Source organism: Silurus aristotelis (assembly GCF_946808225.1).
Source record: "Silurus aristotelis genome assembly, chromosome: 15".
Classification (NCBI taxonomy): domain Eukaryota; kingdom Metazoa; phylum Chordata; class Actinopteri; order Siluriformes; family Siluridae; genus Silurus; species Silurus aristotelis.
Window position 1 is genome coordinate 6,614,391 of NC_139588.1, and position 22,904 is coordinate 6,637,294.

The window sequence follows — 22,904 nt, forward strand, 5'->3', positions numbered from 1 at the left end:
ACAAAGCAGGAACCAGGACAATGCAGGGCTGTAGAACATAGTGAAGAGTCATTGAGAGGATGAACAGATGATGGCTGGCTTACAGGGTTTCAAATGTGAAGCTTCTCACCATACTAGTTGAGGTAAACTGGTGAATGAAAGTTGATAAACAGTCTTTTGAGTGGTTTATATATATATATAAAATCAAATATATATTCTTTTTTTTTTGTTTCTAATAAGTAGAACATTATTTTTGTCATAGCTGTATTATCCACATCTGTGCAATCTACTAATTGCGTAATATTCACCTCATTAAGGTGCTTTAGAATCGGGTGAAATGTACACGTATATGTATAGAAGAATAAGATTCTGATCAGATGTGCCAGTTCTGGGCTGAACAACAAGTACAAGCATATCCTTTTTTTCATCTGAATGGATTTCGAATGAATAAGCTGTTCAGTTAAAGTGGCATAGTACAAATGTACTTTTCTGCAATTTTCTCTGTTACTGTTCACACAAACGCTACAGGGTACAAGGGCACTTTAGAAAGAGTTCACGCAGCTGTGGATGGAACGCTTCTTTTTTGTGTGTGAATGTTTTTCAATTTCTTTCTTTTTCTTGCTTTAAAATTCTGGCATTATGTGTTTGTTGAACATGGACAGCCTAAAAACACATGAAATGCTTTTACTTTATAACCATGAAAAATATTTCAGTCCAAAATCTGTACACAGTTTTTCTATGGGGGTTAGTTGTGTACTCAAGTGAGAACTTCTAACTGGTCTAAATAGAACTATGTGAACTACGTACATAGACTTTGTGTTAAAACTATAATTCATTTAAATGAATTAAAATTAATAGCTCTAGAATAAACACATTTGCACTTTTTGACCAGTTATAGAAGGAATTTATAAGAAAAAAAACACTGTGACCTCTCAAGTTTTTTTTCTTTCAAGATTTTCATCTCAAGGAGTGTTTCTTCACCACTCTCACCTCTGGCTTGCTCATTAGAGATACATTTATTCATTTAATTTATTTGTATTGAATTCTATTCATTTATATAATCAGTCTATTTTTTTATAAAGTGCTATACAAATAAATTTGAGTGAACCAAATAAATAAAACCACTCATTAAAAAAAAATATTTTATTATCATTTGAACCATTAACAGTTGTTTCAATGTTCAACACATATGCACAGAAGAAACACATGTGAAGTGTTGCATAATCTCCATTAAAAATTTAACAACAGGCAAAACAACAACCATATAGAAAGTCTTCCACTGATCTAATAGAAAGCTAACATAACAAGTATGAAACAATTGTAATATGTATATTAATAAACAATTCTGCAACATTAGACCTCTTTTAAAGCAGGAAATGTTTCACTTTTCACGATTACTACCATTATATAGGCTTACAATAAAACAAGACAAACTTGAGCTTTTCAAAATCCTTAGCTGTTTGTCACTGGTTTTAGCTGATTGTTAATTCTTTATTTATATCTTTATATTTGAAAATGTTACATATATATATATATATATATATATATATATATATATATATATATATATATATATATATATATATATATATATATGTCTTAGTAAAATGTAAATGTTAATGAAGTTGTTATGTTGCATTGTTTGAGACACACAGAGAGGCAAATGTATGAAAATGTAAAAAATTGCAAAAGAGTGTATAAATTGTCAGGACATTTTCATGTAAGTTTAACCATATGCCAGATAGACCACTTGTGTTGAAGGTATATTATGTTCTGGAAGGTTCAATGTTGCAGCGAAAGTGAGTCAGGTGGTGTGATGATTATTAGATTGACAGTAATTTAGTAACTAAGATTTTTATATAAATATTAATATAAAATCTCAAATCTTAAATAAACATTCAATTCAATCATTTCAAATATTTCTTTTGCCAACCTGTGTCAGTACTTTTTATTGTTAATTTAAAATAACAGTTATGGTGTCAAATTTAACCCACCAATAGGACTAAATTACCTTAAAATGACAATTATATACTGGGTTGACAGTAAACTACTAACAAGTCTTTTAACATGTTAGCTGCAAAAAAAACCAAAACCCTAGTTACACTGGAATAACCACCTAGATGGTGAGCATCACCAGGAAATCTTAATGGCTCTCTGATGTTTAATTTGCCGGGTTTAAAGTATTTACAAAATTTAAATATTTGACCGTGGGCAGAAATATGAGTTTAACCCCCGATAGAGACACCTGGCAACCAAAGCATTTAAGTCAATTTGTCACCAGATGATAAAGAGATCACAATCAATAAGTCATTTTTCACAAAGACAATGTCAAATCTTGCATAGCATAGTATGAATGGAGCACACTGCTCACTAGCTACTAAAGATGGCTTCCATAGTTACCTTTTCTACTCTGAAGGGTAGACGTCCACAAGCTAACCCATTTATTAGAACTGAGATGAGGACATGGCTCTGTTCCTGGAACTTGGGGTCTGGCTGTGAGCTAATAATGTACTTTTGCAAAGCTCATAGTTTCATCATGCCAAAGAGATTACCCCCGGGGTCTTTCGTCAACATTCTTATAATCCTCGAAGGGAGCCAGTACCACACATAGCAATCTGGATGAATCTGATTGGCAAACAAAATAATGTCTGCCTGCCACATGTTGACAGGGTGGCCAGCTTTCTCAGTAAATCTAGTTTGTGGAATTGTGTGACCTGTTTCATTGTTAAGACCCTCTGAGTTCCCAGTGAGACTGCAATGTGTGTGAAGAGGGTAGGCATGTCCTGAATGACCAGTACCTCAGTGGGGGCAAACAAGGCATGCCGGTAAAGTGTTTTTGTCTTGATGCTCATGGCTATCAGAGGTCTCCCTGTAATCATATACCTTAAAAACACCCTAGAAAGGATGGAGGGTTGGTTGAATTTTAGTGCTTGTCTCTTTTTTAAAAGTAAATGAGGGTATTTTTTTTTTGCAATCTTTAGGCAACTCAAATCTAGAAGTAGACATAGTGTACATAGGAGCAAAACCCTTTGTTTTAAACCATTGGGGGTACCATTTCAAATGCACCACTGTTCATTAAAGAAGAAAATACTTGGGAAACCTGAGAATTGTGTCTGCAGTACAGTAGCTAAGACCCACTGTAGTCACAGCCCAAAAAAGGTGTAAAGCACCCCATAAACAGACCCTACCCTTTATAATGTGATTTATCTCATTCTATTATCAACAACTATTATTATAACATTTTATTAGAAAGATTGTTTAGGAGCTTCAAAACAAGATGGACAGGGGGCGCTCAGTCACCTGTTATGGACCTGACACTCCCTGTTGTAACACTTCCTGCCTGAAACTTGTGCAAGGAAAGAGAAACAAATGGTTAGTTTGACCATTCTGAGGCTAGCAATCACCTTTCCCAGACTTATTCAGTAAAAGGTTTTAAAAAACGAGCTTGGCACACACAGCTGATTTCACATGATTGACATGCATATGCCTGAGAGAGGTAATTGTGCAAAGCATATTTGGCACTGTGAGTAAACAAGGCTGGTCGAGAGTCACCTCATATCCTGCCAAGAGCCCAGTCTATCAGGTCCCCACTTGGAGTAACTGTTTTCCAATGTTGGCTGTAAACAGCTATATTAATATTGCGTGTATAATTAAACACAATGCAATATGGCTCACTAGAGTTCTCACTAGAACATTGTCAGTGTAACAGCCTCAGATACTAAGTGCCCAGTCACATCTAGAGACTGGAAGGCATGAGATCCAGCTTGAATTTGCTTAGTTCTTTCAGTTGAAGAAACCTGGCTACACTTGAAATGTCTGTTCAAATCCTTCTTTAAAGCTGCTGTTGAACACGGTTTGGTTTTGAACTTCTATGTCATTATCAGCCTGAACAAATCTCACAAATGTCTTACAATGCACATCAGGGAATATGACTAATCATTAAACTATAATGAGGGCTTTGTTGGAGGACAGAAGTCACAGACTTTTGCAGTCTCAGCTGTATTTCCATTGAACCATGTCTGCCTAGAAACTGAGACCGGTTCCTTTCTGGACTTCTTGTAATCCGTCTGTTGAGTCTATTTAGACCAGCTGGGTTCTCTGCAGGAAATTTGGATTGGACAGTGGTATGAGTCTTGCAAATATGTATTATAAAAATCTAATTGTAATACCACACATTATCCCATTTAGATTTTTCCTACACATTATGATGATGAATCCATTCTCAGATCTCAATATTATGACTGTTTAAATGAACAATATCTAATATTATCTAATCATTTTTCCAGTTTGGCTTGGCTTGGCATTAGAAGATAAAAAAGGGGAAAGTCAACATAAAAATTAATTGATATCCTTAATTTACCTTCATTAGGGTTGCACAAGCCAGTGCACTCTTAGTGACGGTCCCAAGCCCGGATAAATAGGGAGGGTTGCTTTAGGAAGGGCATCAAGCGTAAAAACACGTGCCAAATCGAACATACGGATCACGAATACTGATGAGCCGCTGTGGCGACCCCTAATGGGAGAAGTCAAAAGAAAGTTTTTTATTAATTTACCTTTTATATCAGCTTTGTGCAAAGCAGGAGAATTTGGTGGTTGGATACACCAGTATCGTCATGAAGTAGAAGAACCATTAGTATTCAATGGGATACTATTAAATTAGTATTCAAATAAAATGGCGATGGCGACATCACCTCTTCTGCAGAATAAATAAGTCACTGCAGGTCAAGCTGAAGCAAAATATAATCGCTATCCATCACTGTCAATTAAAATAGGAGGAGGAGTAAAAAAGAACGTACACTATATTGGCAAAAGTATTCGCTAGTCTGCATTCATATGCAAATGAACTTGAGTAACATCCGATTCTTAATCTATAGGGTTGAATATGATGTTGGCCCAATGCAGCTAAAACAGCTTGAACTCTTCTGGGAAGGGTTTCCACAAGGTTGAGTAGTGTGTTCATGGAAATTTTTGACCGTTCTACCAGAAGCACATTTGTGAGGTAAGACACTGATTAAGTCAAGTCAAGTCAAGAAGTTTTTAGTGTCATTTCAACCATATATAGCTGACTCATTACACAGTGAAATGAAACAACATTCCTCCTGAACCGTGGTGCTACATACAACTGATGTTGGACGAGAAGGCCTGGATTGCAGTCTCCACTCTAATTCATGCCAAAGCTCTGATCGGTTTGAGGTCAGGACTCTGTGCAGGCCAGTCAGGTTCTTCCACACCAAACTCACTCATCCATGTCTTTATGGACCTTGCTTTGTGCACTGGTGCGCAGTCATGTTTGAACAGGGACGTGCTTTCCCCGAACTGTTCCCACAAAGTTGGGAGCATGAAATTGTCTAAAATGTCTTGGTATGCTGAAGCATTAAGGAGTCCTTTCACTGGAATTAAGGGGCCAAACCCAACATCATCAAAATCCCACATCATAATCCCCCTCCACCAAACTTTACACTTGGCACAATGCAGTCAGACAAACACCGTTCTCCTGGCAACCGCCAAACCCAGACTCGTCCATCGGATTGCCAGACAGTAAAGCGTGATTCGTCACTCCAGAGAACACGTCTTCACTGCTCTAGAGTTCAGTAGTGACGTGCTTTACACCACTGCATCAGATGCTTTGTATTGCACTTGGTGAATCCATGAAGCTGGAGGTCTGTAGAATTTCTGTAGAATCTCTTTCTGCAGAGTCTGTTGACTCTGCAGAAAGAGAGCTGACCCGCTCTGTGATTTTACGTGGTCTAACACATCGTGGCTGAGTTGCTGTCGTTTCCAATCGCTTCCACTTGGTTATTATACCACTAACAGTTGACTGTGGAATATTTAGTAGTGAGGAAATTTCACGACTCGACTCATTGCACAGGTGGCATCCTGCCACTATACCATGCTGGAATTCACTGAGCTCCTGAGAGCGAACCATTCTTACACAAATATTTGTAAAAGTGGTCTGCATGCCCACCTGTAACCCTGGAAGTGATTGGAACACCTAAATTGAATGGTTTTGATGGGTGAGTGAATACTTTTGGCAATGTAGTGTATGTAGTTGCGTAAATAGTAAAGTTTGCTTATATCTATGATACATAGAAAAACTAGAAAGTAGCCAAAAAATGACAAGTACAGTAGTGAAGTAGATTTACTTAAATACTTTACACCACTGTCAGCAAATAGCAGGAAAACCCAGAGGAAACACTTGCAGATACTGGGAAAAGAATGAAACTCCCCAAATACAGTAACACTGAATCAAAAAGGAACACATGCTTTACAAATAAATTTCCTATACAAAAAGAGGTTATTTTCAAAATAAAATAAAACACTGTGCATCTATTTGCACATATACACTGCACCATTAAGGCAAAAACTATTGCAGAGAGTTGAGCACACACTCAACAATCCAAAATGCATACTTCTGCATTATAACACACACACACACACACACACACACACACACACACACACACACACACACACACACACACACACACACACACACACGGCTGGGTGGGATGCTCCCTACAATTAACAAAATGAAAGGGAAAGGATGTTTAATATATGCGTTAGAATTCACTCCCTCGTCTGCTGTACTATATTTACGAGGGACAAACTGCTTTCAATGTAGTAAAAAGTGCGTGTGTCTCGACAGTTAAAGAGTGTTTTCACGTTTACAGTTTTGCGTCAGAGTCCATGTCACTATGGTGACGATCTGTGTCAACAAAAACAGATATGATGAGACACCTACAGTACATAAAAAACAATTCACACAAATACAAAAAAATCCTTACCAAATCATGATCATCCCTCAATATCAAACAGTGTTATTGTTTAAGATTGCTTACTAAAATGTTTTATTATTATTAGCAATCATTTTAACTGCTAGCTGTAATGACACAAAAAAAAGTTTTTCAATTAAGCACAAATATTACCAATTTTACGTAATATTACCATTCGCTTGATTTCTTTGAATTAGTTGTAAAGATGGTTTTGGACTCATGATAATTTGAATAGATATCAATCAGTGTTTGACTCTTTAAAATCATTCTATTAATAAATCATTGTGCTGAGAGTAACAGAGTCTTTTCACATAAACTGAGTTGATTGAGAGTCTTGTGATAAAAATGATAATAGAAAAATTATAGCCATAATAAATCATAGCACTTTGGATACTTATGCACTTTTTAAGGGAAATACTTTTGTACTTTTACTCAAGTGAAAGTTTTACTTTTACTTGAAAAATATTTTACAGAGCATATCTCTACTTTTACACAAGATCATAGTTTGTGTACTTCGTCCAACACAATATTACCATTAATATGACAGGGATCATTTAAAATTCATCTCCTCGATCTCTGCTAATATTTCATTTTTATTTATTTTATACCATGATGGATTGGACCTTTGAATTGCCTCTGCAGTCACCCGTTGAATGTATTCACATTTTTCCCAAGTCAGATTACTTGAAAACCACAAACAAAAAAGAACTAAAGACAACTACTGCCCACACACAGACAAAACAAAGCAAACTCCCATACTGACACACACCCTGTAACCACAGCAGACTTTAAAGCGCACAAGGGGAAACCCTTGATGCTCCGATAATGGCACACAAACACATACGGACATTTTAATACAGACGTAAACAGTCTCTCTCTCTCTCTCTCTCTCTCTCTCTCTCTCTCTCTCTCTCTCTCTCTCTCTCTCTCTCTCTCTCTCTCTCTCTCTCACTCTGTCTCTCTTTCTTTCTCTCAAAGCGTTCGTGAGAAGCTGTTTTCCTTAAACAAATCCTGCATTGTGCAGACAGCTGCTGGTTTGAAGCTAAAGTAGAAAACGAGCCGTGATGTTTAAAAGATGGTGTGTGCTTCAGCGAAGCATGGTCTGGTCTTTCAGCTAAGACTTTTAAGCATGCCACAGTAGTCTGGTTTGTGTCCACATATCATCTTTTTCACATCTGAATGCGCTTTTGCAAGCAGACAGTTGTTCAGACAGAAGAATCTGATATACACACACACACACAGAGACAAACACACACACGCACACACACACACACACAAACACACACACACACACACACACACACACACACACACACACACACACACACAGACAGACACACAAGCTGACTTAGCAAAACACCCTACAAGATGTGAGTGCGTATAAAAGCAGATGGTGTGGCCTCACACTAAACCATATGAATAGCTGAATCCTGTGATACCATACACAAACACACAAAAACACACAAAAACACACACACACACACACACACACACACACACACACAGACACACAGACACACACACACACACACACACACACACACACACACACACACAAAGCAACCATTATAGTATATTTTCTCAAGGGACAATACTATAGAAATAAAACTTGGATATATTTTAGATGTGTATGTGTATGTTGTGTAACCATGCAAAGCCACACGTCCTATTCATCATGTTCATGTTTTTGTCTGCTTGACAGAACCATACAAATTTGTTTATCTTGTATTGGAGCATATAAAATGTGGTGCTTTAAATACAATTCTCTCATACTGACCAGTAGATGTTCAACATGCACCTCATGGTAAAGACTCTCTGAGGATTTGAGAATTAGAATTGTTTCTCTCCACAAACATGCTGAGGCTGTAAGAAGATCAGTAACACCCTGAAACTGAGTTACAGTACAGTGGTCAGGGACATACAGAGGTTTTCCAAGACGGTTTCCACTCAGAACAGACCTCACAAGGGTCCATCAAAGAAGTTGAGTACTCGTGCTGTGCGTCAGGTGCAGAAGTTGCTTCAAAAAACAGATGCATGAGTGCTGCAGCATTGCTTTAGAGGCTGCAGAAGCAGAAGGTCCGCTTGTCAGTGCTCAGATCATACGCTGCACACTGCAACAAGTGGGTTTGCATGGCGTCGTCCCAGAAGGAGCCTCTTCTGAAGCTGTCCCACAAGAAAATCTACAAACAGTTTGCTGAACACAACCTGTCCAAGGTTAACTAGAACCAGAACCATCTTCTGTGGTCTGATGAGACTAAGATAAACTTGTTTGGCTCAGATGGTGTCCAGCATGTGAAGCGATGCCCTGGTGAGAAGAACCAAGAAAATTGTCTTGCCTACATTCAAGCATGGTGGTGGTAGCATCATGGTCTGGGGCTGCATGAGTGCTGCTGATACTGGGGAGCTGTGGTTCATTGAGGGAACATGGATTTCAACATGTACTGTGACATTCTGAAGCAGAACTTGATGCCCTCCTTTCAGAAACTGGACCAAACAACAGTTTTACAACTTAATAATGACCACAAACACACCGCCAAGATGACAACTGCCTTGCTGAGGAAGATAAAGGTGAAGGTGATGGAGTGGCCAAATATGTCTCCAAACCTAAACCCTATTGAGCACCTGTGGGAATCCTCAAGTGGAAGGTGGGGAAGTGCCATGAGTCTAACATCCAGCAGCTCTGTGATGTCATTATAGAGGAATGGAAGAGGATCCATCAACAACCTGTGCAGCTCTGGTAAATTCCATTCCCAGGAGGATTAAGGCAGTGCTGGATAACAATGGCTATCTATTTATAACTTAGGGTAGAGCTTCATCTTCATCTTTGAGAAGAGGGTGAAGTCTGCAGGAGACAGATCTGATGTGTAGGGTGGGTGTGTCAGTAAGATCATGTGGATTGTTCTCCGATAATCATCCTGCACAAGTTGCAGGTCTTCCTGATCTCTTGTCATCTTCTAGCGACGTTCTTTCTGTCTTGAAGTGTGTGTGCTACTCAAAACACCTCAAACGACTCATTGCAGCATCACTGTATGTCAAAAATGCATATCGAATGTCTCTGTGGCAGATTTGCCAAGTTTTACACAGAATTTTACATTTGCTCTTTGTTTTAACTTGCTGTCCATGATGAAATAGCACATGGTCTGAATAGCACCAGTTAGCACCATTAGTCTCTAAACTTTTTGATACCAACTCGTATGTACAGTATAAGCATTCATTGACACATTGATACATCAAATACTGTCAATAGTCATAATAATGTCAAATACTGTTCAGGACTGTAAAAGGTTAGCTCAGTAGTTAAAGATCTGGTTTACTGATTGGAAGGTTATGAGTTCAAAGCCCAGCACCATGAAGATGCCACTGCTGGAACCTTGAGTAAGGCTCTTAACCGTCTCTGCACCAGGGACGCTGTATCATGGCTAGTAAAATGTGAAGAAAGAATTTCACTGTGTTTTAATGTACTGTACAAGTAAACCTTTAATAACACACAACCATGTTCATCTTTTTGATATGATATTGGTTTATCTGGTGAAATTAAAGCTCCTGTAGAATTCTGATTTTGAAATTCATAACCAATGTTTATAGCGGCCAAAAAAAATAGATAGTAGATGTGTTTCTCAACTGTTTTTGTTGTGTAATGACATTTTCTATTTATTATATGCCATTCTTTAATTATTTGGTAACACACACACACACACACACACACACACACACACACACACACACACACAACTGTGCAACATTTGATTGATGATAATTGTTCTTAGCCAGTATCTGACACTTTAGGTTTGTACAGGTATGCGAAAGCTACACAGGCGGCCCGAGCCCCAACATATCCTTCATACTGTAATAGCCTCTGGCACATTCCACTGTGTGTGTGTGTGTGTGTGTGTGTGTGTGTGTGTGTGTGTGTGTGTGTCATTGTAATTCAGTAATTCAGGCACAAACCCCCAACCACCCCTTCTCACAATCGACCCTCCCTCACTATGTTGACATGCTGAGGAATGCCAATAGCCTGACACGTTTGAATGTTAACATTTCAATGAGAAAAAAACAATCTCTCATCCTTTGTCAGTACAGAGGAGGCAAAAGAGTTTCCATCGGCTGCAGGGAACAGTAACGGTCATGTGATTGAAATGAGAAGATCGGAAGAAAAGAGCTATCTGGGGGCTCTTTGCATTCTTTAAGGAAGTTTTGTGGGAAAAGTGCTTCAATGGCTCAACAAAGAAGCCTGTATGAAAGAGATCTCTTATCAACAACAATAACAACAACAACAATTATAACAAACCACACAAGCATTGTCAAATATAAATAAATCAATATTAATTCAGTAAGCTAATCATTAGCGCTAATGATCAAAAATCGCAAATCACAAATCTAGTATTGATAATTATACTCAAATATATATACTACATTAAATGATTAAACTGAATAAACAATAGGCTTTATTTGTTTGTGGTTTTCCTCATTAACTTTGTAGCATAGAACACACATTAATAATAAACTACCAATCAATTTCCTATTCAATTACACTTAAAAATACAAACTATTAGAAATAGTAAATACGCTTTACCAATTCACACAAAATATGTACTTTATTATGCTCAGGCTTAAGTATATCAAATGTACTCAAACACAAATGTACTCTAATATTTTCTATTACACTGTATAGACAAAGTATTTGGACACCTGATTTTTTCAGATGTATGTGGTTCTTTCCCAAACTGTTACCGTGAAGTTGGAGGCACACAATTGTATAGGATAATTTCAGTTTTCCCTTTACTTGAACTAGGAGACCCAAACCTGTTCCAACATGACAATGCCCCTGTGCTCAAAGATATGAGAACCTGAAGATATGCTTTACATGGGTTGCAGTGGAAGATATCCTGCTATAGAACTCTGGCCTCAACCCTATTGAACACCTTTTGGATGTGAACACTGAATGTACCCCAGGCCTCCTCACCCTACATGACTTTACCAACACCCTCATGGCTGAATGAGCAGAAATGCCCACAGGCACACTCCAAAATCTAGTGGAACATCTTCCCAGAAGAGTGGAGGTTATTATAACAGAAAATGGAATGGAATGTTCAAACAAATCTTATGATCAGGTCAAACCTTTGTCTATACAGTGTATACCATTAAACACCAATATAGTCAGATGTAGTCAACTATACCATATAGTTCCGTTTACTTAAACCTAAATACACTTATAAAGTCCAATATACTTGTTGATTTTTATTTAAAAAAATATACTTTTTTTGCTGTTTAAAGCAGTCTTGAGGACATGACCTGACAATGTATGATTGTTATATTATTACAAATGATTTGATTTATAGTAAATGATTCATATCTTACTATTCACAATAGACAGCTACTTAAAGCTTGTTATATAATGCAGAATTTTGTTATATATTTGTTTTGCTTTTCTTGTACTTTACACATTATAGGTGAGTATGGAGATCCTCTAAGAGCATTGCAAAACGTGACCTCAGCATGATCAGTCAGAAAATGATCAGTGGAATTTGATTTATTGAGGTTAAATCAGAATCAGAATTTGATACTTTATTGATCCACAGGGAAACTGTTAGGTTGCAGTTGCTCACAACACAATTAAATTAAAATAAAAACCAAAAAATGTGAATTAAAGTTAAAAAATTGCCCATAAATTGTCCAGGATATTAGCATTATATAGGTGTGGCAAGAAAATCTATATAACTATATCTCTATATATCTATAAAATCTCTTGAATAACAACTTTGAAAGTTCATTTTAAATGTACAAACGTTTCTTTCTTTAATAATTTTATTACACCTTATAATAATCAGTAAATACACCTGAAGCATTCTAAGAGGCCTTGCTGTTGAGTTATTCCACATTAGCACATGAAACACTTTGACAAACTCAACAAATTGGTTGTTAAATTCACAAAAGGCATTTAATTTCCATGGTTGCCAGTATATGCGTTATAAACATTTGTATGTTTTCATTTGAAACGGCTGAATTGATCTTTGTAAATGATGATTGCCTTGATCAGTAGCTGTTGGTAGGAATTTTTTTTAAGGACAACTTGATAGAGAGCTCCTTTAGACCAAGATCAAATGGTGTTTGTAGTTATTTCAATGACAGATTCACACAGACTCACACTTCTAAGAGGCCAGTGTAGGTTAATGCTTTGTCATTGCTTTTGGAATATAGACTGAGCAGTTTGTTTCTGTTGGTCTGTCTCTCATACAATGTATAACAGCATCTCAGTAACAATCTGGGTGGTTTCATGATATAATATTTCACATTTCATGTACAATGCATAAGCCTGCTGAGGCAGCACACAGCACGGATGTACAGCTCAGGTGACTGGATTAGAGACTTTGACCCACATCTTACAGAAATATCACTAATCCTGCACACAAACCGCATTATCTGCTAATTGTCCAATGACAGTTTGAGCATGAAATGACTTAAAAAAAGATAGATTTTTTGAACAAAACTATCAGGTATTAAAGGCTTCAATTACTTCTGATTTCTTAAGGTTCATATTTTCCCCCCTTTATTTCATATCCCTGATACCTGCTTCTCCTCCCCCATTTTAGGTTTTACCCCACCCCCTTTCCCTGGTGTTTGTTTGTTCTATTACCCCACTGGTCATAGGCCCCCTCTGGTTCCATTGTTATTCTACTGAGTGACACCTCCCCGCTCATAACCCAGAAGCTTCTCCTGACTCGATGTGGATTCTTCTTTCAGTTCCACCTTGTTAGAAAGTGTCTAATACACGTACACACACACCCACACACACGCACACACCCACACACCCACACACACACACACACACACACACACACACACACACACACACACACACACACACACACACACATGACAACTATTACATCTATTGTTACAGCTTTTTTAATCGATTGTACTTAACTCACTCTGATTTGCTGTCTTTCGGTAACTAAAAAAACCTTTATCTCTGCAGCCTGACCTTGCGATAAAGCACCTCACTCCACCGGAAGCAGAGATTTGATGTGTCTCTACTCATTACAAGCAAATTAGATGTTCTGTTCCAGCCTATCTTTCTATTAAACACAATGGCCTATGTCCGGAACACAACGTCATATTGAGTTTGGACAAATGCAATAAAAGGATCCCGGTACATTGTGCCATCACTTCCTCAGCCTGAACTTATAACTATAGCTTCGAAAAAAAAAAAAAGCTGGAAGATGCAAGTCTATTTCACACCTAGCTCGTGTACCACATCTGGGTGTCAATGGAGAATAGACTGATGTGACGCATTGTATTACCTTACACCTACCGCTGAAGCCTAGAGACACCTGGGGCTTTTGTTGGCGAGTTAGCATTCTGATACTTAGCATGCGTACATTAGTGCTAGCAGCAATCTAAGCATTGTTGCTAATATCACCTCTATTGAGATGACAGAATTAACACTGAAATTGTGAAGAATTGAGCACTGGATGTTACATTTTACACAGGTTGTTCGATAATCAATACTGACCCTATGATATAATAGGCTACTTTTCGTAGTAGGGAGACACGGTTTTGCAAGATGGCACTCATTTAAATGGAGAGTATGTTCAAGTTTATAGTCAGAGTGAAGAAACAGAGACAATAAAATGCAGAAGTCTTGGCATCTTGGATTTTTATGGTGCAGCATCTGTATAGTTATATATATCAGGAGAAACGTGATTTTCGAGAACTCTACTATGAAGAGCTTCGCTTCGCTGAAGTAAACAGATATGATGAGCTCAGCAGAGCTCTGAAACATTGACCATACACTCTGTCTGAGAGTAGTTTAAAAATAGAAGTAATACAGAGTCAAAAGTCTGCAGAAGAACTATGAAGCCGATTGATTCCCTTATAAAACCGCACAACACTCAAGTACTTAAGAGGTCCAATGCAATTTAAAAGACACTTGTTTTTACTTTTTATATATTTTAAACAGATGTAAGATTTTTTTTTTATTTCACTATTTTTGAAAGCAGATTAAAATTTGCTTGTACTGTTTGAGGGGTGGGTTTGTTTATTCATTTTACATCTATTATGGGCTTGTATTTGGTGGTGCACATGTTATTTTGCAATCATTATCAGGTCCTTACATGAGTTGGATTTGTAGGTTGCCATGGATAAAAAAAGTACCCTTTTCAATGATTAGATGATAAAAAAAAAACGACCTACTAAGAGATACTATTAAAACCATAACTATAAACCAGTGCTTTCTGATATTAACTCGTCTGACTCGCCTCGTTACTTTTTGTTTTTAACCTCCCTCATCATTCTCTTTGGTCCTGTCCTGTATCATCCCACCCTCACGCTTTCATCACCTTTTTACTGTGCTGACACATCCATGGCAAACTTCCAGGACCTGGAATAAAAAAAAAAAAAAAACACTCAGCTCTTTTTGGGTCACAATTTTCCGATTGCACGAGGATCAATGTGTGAAAATACATGAGTAATTAATACAGGAAGAAGAATGGAAAAAACTGAAATGCAGGTGAGAACCAACAGCCACAATTAGTCCAAACTGCATGTATTTATATATCACGTTCCTTATTCCCATGACAGACTCGTGTCTGGGAGACAAGAACACACAAACACACACACACACACACACACACACACACACACACACACACACACGTATATATATACGTGTGTGTGTGTGTGTGTGTGTGTGTGTGTGTGTGTGTGTGTGTGTGTGTGTGTGTTTGTGTGTTTTAATGGCGTGAGCCTGGCAAATCAGCCCCGTTCATTTTGAATTTCACCAGAAGCCACCTGTCAGCATGCCTCTTATCAAATACACATACCAGCCCCTAATCACATGGGGCCTCCTGCCAAAATACCTGCACAGGCCAACGCATGAGCGCAGGTGAAAGACACAGGAGTGAAAGAAAGTGAGACAGAAAAAAAGGAGAAAGTATTAGGTTATTTAGGGCCAGTAGGTAAATCACTAGATAAAGCAGTGGAATTGCAACAATTCCTCTGACACTGTGTTTTTATGGGCGGAAAGGAATATCGCTTACTTTAAAAGCAAAAAGCATGTATAAGACTTAATACCTTCTGATTAAATCCAGAGTATAGAGTGTGGGCAGAAATGCTTTTGTGGAGGCTCTAAAAACAGAAAAGCATTTACAAAGACAAAACAGAGTCTGACCTAAACGGACCTTATGCGAGCCTGCACAAGCAAAGTAATGGGGACGCAAATTGGGGTATATTTCAGCCTAAGGTGACTAATTGCTGTAAATGAGGGCTAAATGCCGGACAGTAATTGCGCTTCTGTAGCCGGCGAGCTGATAGCAGCGTGACACTCCGTCTGTGGAATGATTATGCTCGCAGTTGAGATTGCAGAGTACGGTTGTGGGGGATTCACTATGCAAAATGGCGGTAGGCATTCCCACACACGCTCACAAACACACCTTAAAAACTTTTCTACACCCCCCTTACCCATTGCTAAGACTTAGAGGCAAGTCTGAACATGCCAAAAACACCAGATCAGACCAAACAGTGAGATACAAGAAAGCTGCAGCAATAAAAAAAAAAGGAAACTTCATCCAGTGAACATTATGTCCTTTACAACAAGCAGTCACCTCACGCCTACACACATACACACACTATTCTTTAGTTTTACAAACATATTCTGGAGGTGTACTAGCACAAGCCATGGAAATGATGTCATTGAGAGAGAGAAAAAAAAATAAAGAAAGCAGTGAGTCATGAAGTATGTTTTATTATAAATTGATAAGCTTTTGTTTACATGTTGAAAAAGTGGCAATTCTAATCACAATTATTCCCTTTAAGCACAGCTCTGACAGGATAACTCTCAAGATGAGGATAGCAAGAGTATGTTTATGTGAATGCAGCGTGGATAGGTTTGGTGATAAGTTATGTTCAAACGCAGAGATGTTAAGAACCATACTGCTGCATTTCCAAAATTAGAAATATAAAATTAATGATCTGCACAGCTGATGTTGGAGAGGGAGAGGGTGGAACAGAGATACACATAGAGTTATATGTACGGTGAGTCGCATCCGATATACAACCCCCATTCCAAAAAATGTTGGGGCACTGCGTTGAATGTAAATAGAAACAGAATGCAATGATTTGCAAATAACCTAGAAGTATGAAGACGTGTAGCTACATGGTGGTAAACATGGCCCTGTCCCAACTTTTTATGAAACCTGTGTAGCCATTAAATTAAAAATTACCTTATATTTTTTTTCTTGAAATGGTATATATTCTCAGTTTAAACATTTCATATGTTTTCTATGTTTTATTGTGAATAAAATATGGGTTTGCAAATCATTGCATTGTGTTTATTTACATTTTACAGTGTCCCAACATTTTTGGAATTAGAGTTGAGCTTTGGCAAGAAAGCAACCAATCAGCGAACAGAGAATTTCATGGCTAAACTGGACGTATCAGGACACTATTTTTTTGCCGTCTCATAAGATTAATAAGCAAGAAATTGAAGAACGCCTAGTTAACCAAGTCAAGTTTGAAGTCTTCTTTGAATCACACCAAGCTGAACTGATTTAGCTCATAGTAAGAATATTGGTGCACCGACCCAGGAGAGGAAGCTGACACATCAGCATCAATTAAACACTTTCATCAGAAGCAGGTTTTGTTTGAACATGTTAATGGTGTTGAAATCACACCTCTGTGACACTTCAAGAGTGAAGAGTGTAAGAAAAAGTGGAAATTAGAGTTAAGAAAGAAACGGCCTTAACATGAAAGATTATTATGTTTATAATGTGTCTTAAGTCATGTATATTACTCAGGTACTGAAGTGGTAGTAGATTGAGGCCACAGACAGGTCATGGTATCTGATGCTGTAGTCTTCAGATATCATGATTTAATGGGGTGATGAAATAAATAAAATAAAAGTCTACTCATGTTGAGAATTTGATTGATGTGTGAGAAAGGCAGAGACTCCAGCATGGCAAAAGTAATAATATAAATCATCCCAATGACTGGTGGTCTAGAGTGACATCATTCAATTGATTTCAATTCAATTAATTTCTTCTGCAAATAACCATTGAAAGATTCTTACCATCAAGTAAATGTTTTGCCTTGTTGCCAGACCTAATTAAAATAACCACCATGTTCCCTCAGTTGTTATTTACTTACACTACATTATCAAAAGTATGTGAAGACCTCATCATCCACCCGTCTGTGTTCCTTCTCCAAACCTTTACCACAAAGTTTAAAATACACAGTTGAACAAGATGGAATGCTGTTTCAATTTAAGTTTCCTACAGTGAAACCACAAGCCCCACATTTGTTCCAGCATGCCAACACCTCTAGGCACAAAAGGAGTTAAAGGCAGGTAGTGTCAAGGTTGGAGTGGAAGATCTTGAGTGTCCCACACAGGTCCCAGACTTCAACCCACCTGAACACCTTTGGGATGAATTAGAGCATTGATTGAACCACAGACCTCTACATCAACACCAATACCTGATATCACTAATACTCTTGTTAGTGATATCAGCTGAATGACCTCAAATCCCCACATGCCAAAATCTATCGGCAAGCCTTCCCAGAAGAGTGGGTTTATTAATGCAGTAAATGGATGCTGAATTTAGACACTGAACACTTATATCAGTCTTAGTTGTGGCTTAATTTACTTCCAGTATAATAGAGGTTACATTCGATGGATCAGCATAAGGTTCAGTGCATACCGGCAGGAACGCGTATGACTGTGACATTTGGAAAAACTTCCTGTCACCCTTATATGCAGCTGCTCTATAGTCGTGCTGTTTGGCTGTAAAGGAAAAGTAACTGTGGGAAAGTCGTGTTTTTGAGTAGCTCGGAGACGACAGGTGAAGGAATGTGCTTAAAAAGGGAAAGAAACAAGAGTGAAAAAAGGCCTGTCTCTTGGGTTTGTTTAGTTAAACAGGTGCACAAAGAGATCATAAAATTCAGAAGATGATACAAAAGATAATTCGGCATTTTTAGGTGGAGGATGAAGGTTGACTTGTGGTGTAATTGAATGGGAATGACTCACTAAAAACATCTTACCATCATCTGCGCTATTTCTTAAAGCAAGTGATTGGATATGTTTTTGATTCAACTTGAAGGTGCCTGGCAGAGCCAAAAATGTTTTTTTATTCCTCCAGTAAAACACTTTTTCATAGTGCTTCAAAGAACTTACCGCAACAAACTCTTTCCAAATGTTCTTTGTAGACGCATTTTTGATCAAATTAAATCATCCGGGAAGCAAACTACAGTTAAAATCATTGGGGAAAAGTTGGGCTGTGATTTTTCCTGTCATGCCAAATATGACGAGATGAAAAATCCTTTTTTCTAATTTAACAGAACATTGTTTTTGTTTTATTTTTAAACTGTAAAAACGTTGGTACTGCCCTCATTGAACAGACTTTCAGACCGGTGAGTGTAAACCGAGAAGCAAACTGACCTATGCGGTATCCTCACTTTATCAGTAAATCATCTGCAGCCCAATTTGGAAAAACTTTTGAAAGATAAGGGGCATGTCTTTCATTAGAGGTCACTCATATTACAAAAACATGGCATATTGCTTATAACTTGAATAGATTTATTAGGAAAAACATTAAAAACAACACTGCATTGGTAATGCAGATTACAGTGTCAGGTTTTATATTGATTGATTGATTGATTTCAAATTATCATAAAATTAGTAAACGTGGGGGAAACCATGGAACTTTAATTTGACATTTTAATAATAAAATGATTCATATAATTCAAAATATTCTTTAACTAGAATGCAACAAGTCTGATTGTTGGCCCTTCATAGAAAGTCATTTGGGCAGAGGGTGAAAAGAGTTCATGCCTTCATTTCATTCATATTTACACAAAGAAATACAATTCATGGTCAAAAGATTCTTCTTTTACGTTGAATCCCTAGATCACCTGTCAATTCCTCTTATCAGCCTCCTGATTGGTTCGCGGCTCCACATGAAAGCAAAAGTGGGCGGGGACAGGCGAGCGACAACAACCAATTACAGACGAGCGCTTTCTTGGGCGCTTATTAATACCACCGCAGCCGCTGGAGAACCGCACAGAGCGCTGAATCCTGTTCAGAAGAAGGGAGCAGAGCAGGTCCAATATTTTATTGCGATTATCTATTAATGTAATAAAGGAACAAGGAGACAAAATCCACAGAGGAGAGACGGAGTGAATTTTACTTGGCTCGAATCGAATGACGGAGTGGATTTTACTTGGACTTGGTATTAAAATCTCTTTTTGTAGTCACAATGCGCCTCATCCAGAACATGTCTACTATAGTGGAGTACCCGAGCTCAGAGTGCCTGAACAACCGGGTCATTAAGATAGCCGTGCTCGGGGGGAGCGGAGTGGGCAAAACAGGTGAGTTTTTCTTATTTACACACCTGTATATTAATATTTATACTGTATTCTTAAAATACTCACAATAGCTGTTGAACGCGTATAAACTGTGGTGCGTCTCTTCTTTCCAGCTCTCGTCGTTCGCTTCCTGACCAAACGTTTTATTGGCGACTATGAAAGAAATGCAGGTAAAAAAAAACAACAACAAAAAACAACCCTACAAACGTTTTAATGTCTTTCTTCACCTTGTCACTATGCTTACATGTGTTTTATAGGCTGTTTGTATTTGTGTTTATGTAGGAAACCTGTATTCCAGAGAGGTCCAAATCGACGGAGAACAAGTGGCCATTCAGGTGCAGGACACACCTGGAGTCCAGGTGAGCTGATGTTTGTGTTAAAAACAATAAATATTAATAGTCTTAAATTATACAAAAAGAATTTTATTGAGATGTTTGCTTTATTTCTTGGTAAGAGGTTATTCTGTTATTAGTCAGCTTCTAGACTTGCATCACGATTTTTCTAAACCCACACACAGTGGGAGACTGGAGAGTGTGTCCCTGCTTTCTCCTCTTGTACACGACTGAAAGACGTGCAGATTACAATAACGCCACTTAAACCTTTTTAATTTTACATACAAGTCATTATTGTGCTGTTTAAAAATAAAAATAAAAAAAGTTCCCTTCAGCTCGTTTCCTGATCCCGGGCAGCGCTCCAAAAACCACAGAATGTGTGCACTTCAGACTGCAAGTCTAGCCACCTCATTTCCCCTCAGTCCGTGTTTTGGCTGTCCAAGCCAACCCGAGCTTTCCTTTCACCCTCCTCTTTAGGGCCGCCTGAAGCTATAAACCGTACAGTAACACTGCCATGAGATACACACGGGGGCCGAAGCGTATATCTTTTGGTAGAATCACCTTTTCTGAAGTGTGAAGGTGCTAGACTTTCACACCTGAACTTCCCATTCAAAGTCCTAAGTTACTGCCAAAATCTTCTAAAAAGGTTTTGCACTCGATTTTCGAGAGCGAATGGGGATTTGTGATCATTCAGGGCTCTGTGCAGGACACTCGAAAGTCATTGTGTTAATGGAGCTGGATTTGTGCACAGGGGATTGTCGTGGGTTCGGCTTTTTAGTGCCACCGAAGGGGAAAATGTAAAGCTACAGCACACAAATACCATGTACAATTCTGTGGTGTACAGATGATTGTGAGGTGTATAAATAGTTTGGGTGATGTGTTCAATTCGAATGCTGATTTTTGGACACTTTTTACAATTTTCGACCCGCCAACAATTAAACCTCGCATGTCTCTTTCAGGTAAACGACAACGGCCTGAGCTCTGAAGAGCAAGTCAGAAGTTCCATCCAGTGGGCGGACGCCGTGGTCATGGTGTACTCCGTGACAGACGGTCACAGCTTCGACCTCATCAGTCAGCTCCATCAGCTTGTGAGCCAGGTGTACGCTGACAGACCAGCACCACCGATTATCCTGCTGGCAAACAAGGCGGATATGGTGCACGTGAGGCGGGTGGAGCCTCAGCAGGGCCCGGCGCTGGCCCTGGCGCTCGGATGCTCGTTCTACGAGGTGTCAGCTAGTGAAGACTACAGTCAGGTGCACGGCGCGTTTCACAGACTCTGCACAGAGCTCGCCAAACGACAGGTGCCGTTTAGCGCCAATGCAAACGCCGCTTCGGGCAGCAACGAGAAGAAAAGGTCACCTCTTATCCCCAGGCCCAAATCGCCCAACATGCAGGACCTGAAGCGGCGCTTCAAGCAGGTGCTTTCGGCCAAAGTGCGCACAGTCACCTCAGTGTGAGGACGAGTGCAAGCGACATGGCCCAGGTTTCGGGGCCCGACAAGGCAGGCTGGGTGGCGGGGCGAAGGTCTGAAAGGCAGAGGCTCACTGAAGCGTTTTTTTTTTTTTTGGTCGTTCTCCTGAGCTAATCAGCAGACCAGATCTTAAAAAAAGGAAAAAAAAAACAAAGGGGTGCTGAACTATGACCTCTGAAATCGCCGAATTGTGAACTTCGACCATCTTGGTGGCGGAGGTTAAGCCACCTGTGCTGCTGTGACTGACTTGTATGATGGCAGATGCAGCAGGAGAATGAACCGTGGTGTGAAAATTGCCTTAAAAAATGAAGAATGCAAAAACACGATTGTACGCACACACTGCGTTCTATCTGTAGACGGCTTCACCTGGCAACAGTGCATGTGAAGGACAGAGGGCTGGGTATTTTTATCATCAGAATATATATTTTTTTCTCACCAAGGCTTTTCAGATCTCAGCAGAAACGATCTGAAAGCAGGCTTTGTTAAAGGAACGAGGCACTAAAGCTGAAGGGCACGAGCAGTGTGTTTGTGTTAAACACTCTGGTGCCAATTTGTGTAAAAAAAAAAAAAAACATAACTGCACTTTACATCATACCCCAGGGCTAAGGCTTGATTCTTATTTATTGTTTTGTGACTAAAAATAAAATCTATTTGACTGAATATATATTTGACCTTCTTTTTCTTCCCAGAAATATTGTACACGTTTTGAGACATCTGCAGAAACAGAACAAAAAAACAAACAAAGGCTGCAGTGATGTAAGTAATAATGCTGCAGTTTCCTGTGGCATCAGTTTAACAGCAGTGATTTGGCACTGCCAGAGCACGAGGCAGCACAATGAGAAGCAGACCGACACTGTGGCAACCCTAAGAAACCGGACTTTAGATTATAGATGTGGTCAGAATTGCTTCGTAATATGTTTTTACATCTCTATAAAAATGTAGAACACGTTGATACCATCCCATTAACAGTGTATGAATACGTCCCTCACACTC

General features: G+C 38.7%; 1 protein-coding gene across 1 annotated transcript; it reads left to right on the forward strand.

Moving 5' to 3' along the window:
* The first annotated feature begins 19,783 nt into the window (after positions 1 to 19,783).
* rasl11b (RAS-like, family 11, member B) lies at positions 19,784 to 22,571 on the forward strand. Its single transcript, XM_083563139.1, has 4 exons — positions 19,784 to 20,111; positions 20,222 to 20,278; positions 20,391 to 20,467; positions 21,400 to 22,571. Exons 1-4 carry the CDS (start codon positions 20,000 to 20,002, stop codon positions 21,895 to 21,897), a joined length of 744 nt encoding a protein of 247 aa, XP_083419265.1. The 5' UTR covers positions 19,784 to 19,999; the 3' UTR covers positions 21,898 to 22,571.
* The last annotated feature ends 333 nt before the right edge of the window (positions 22,572 to 22,904 follow it).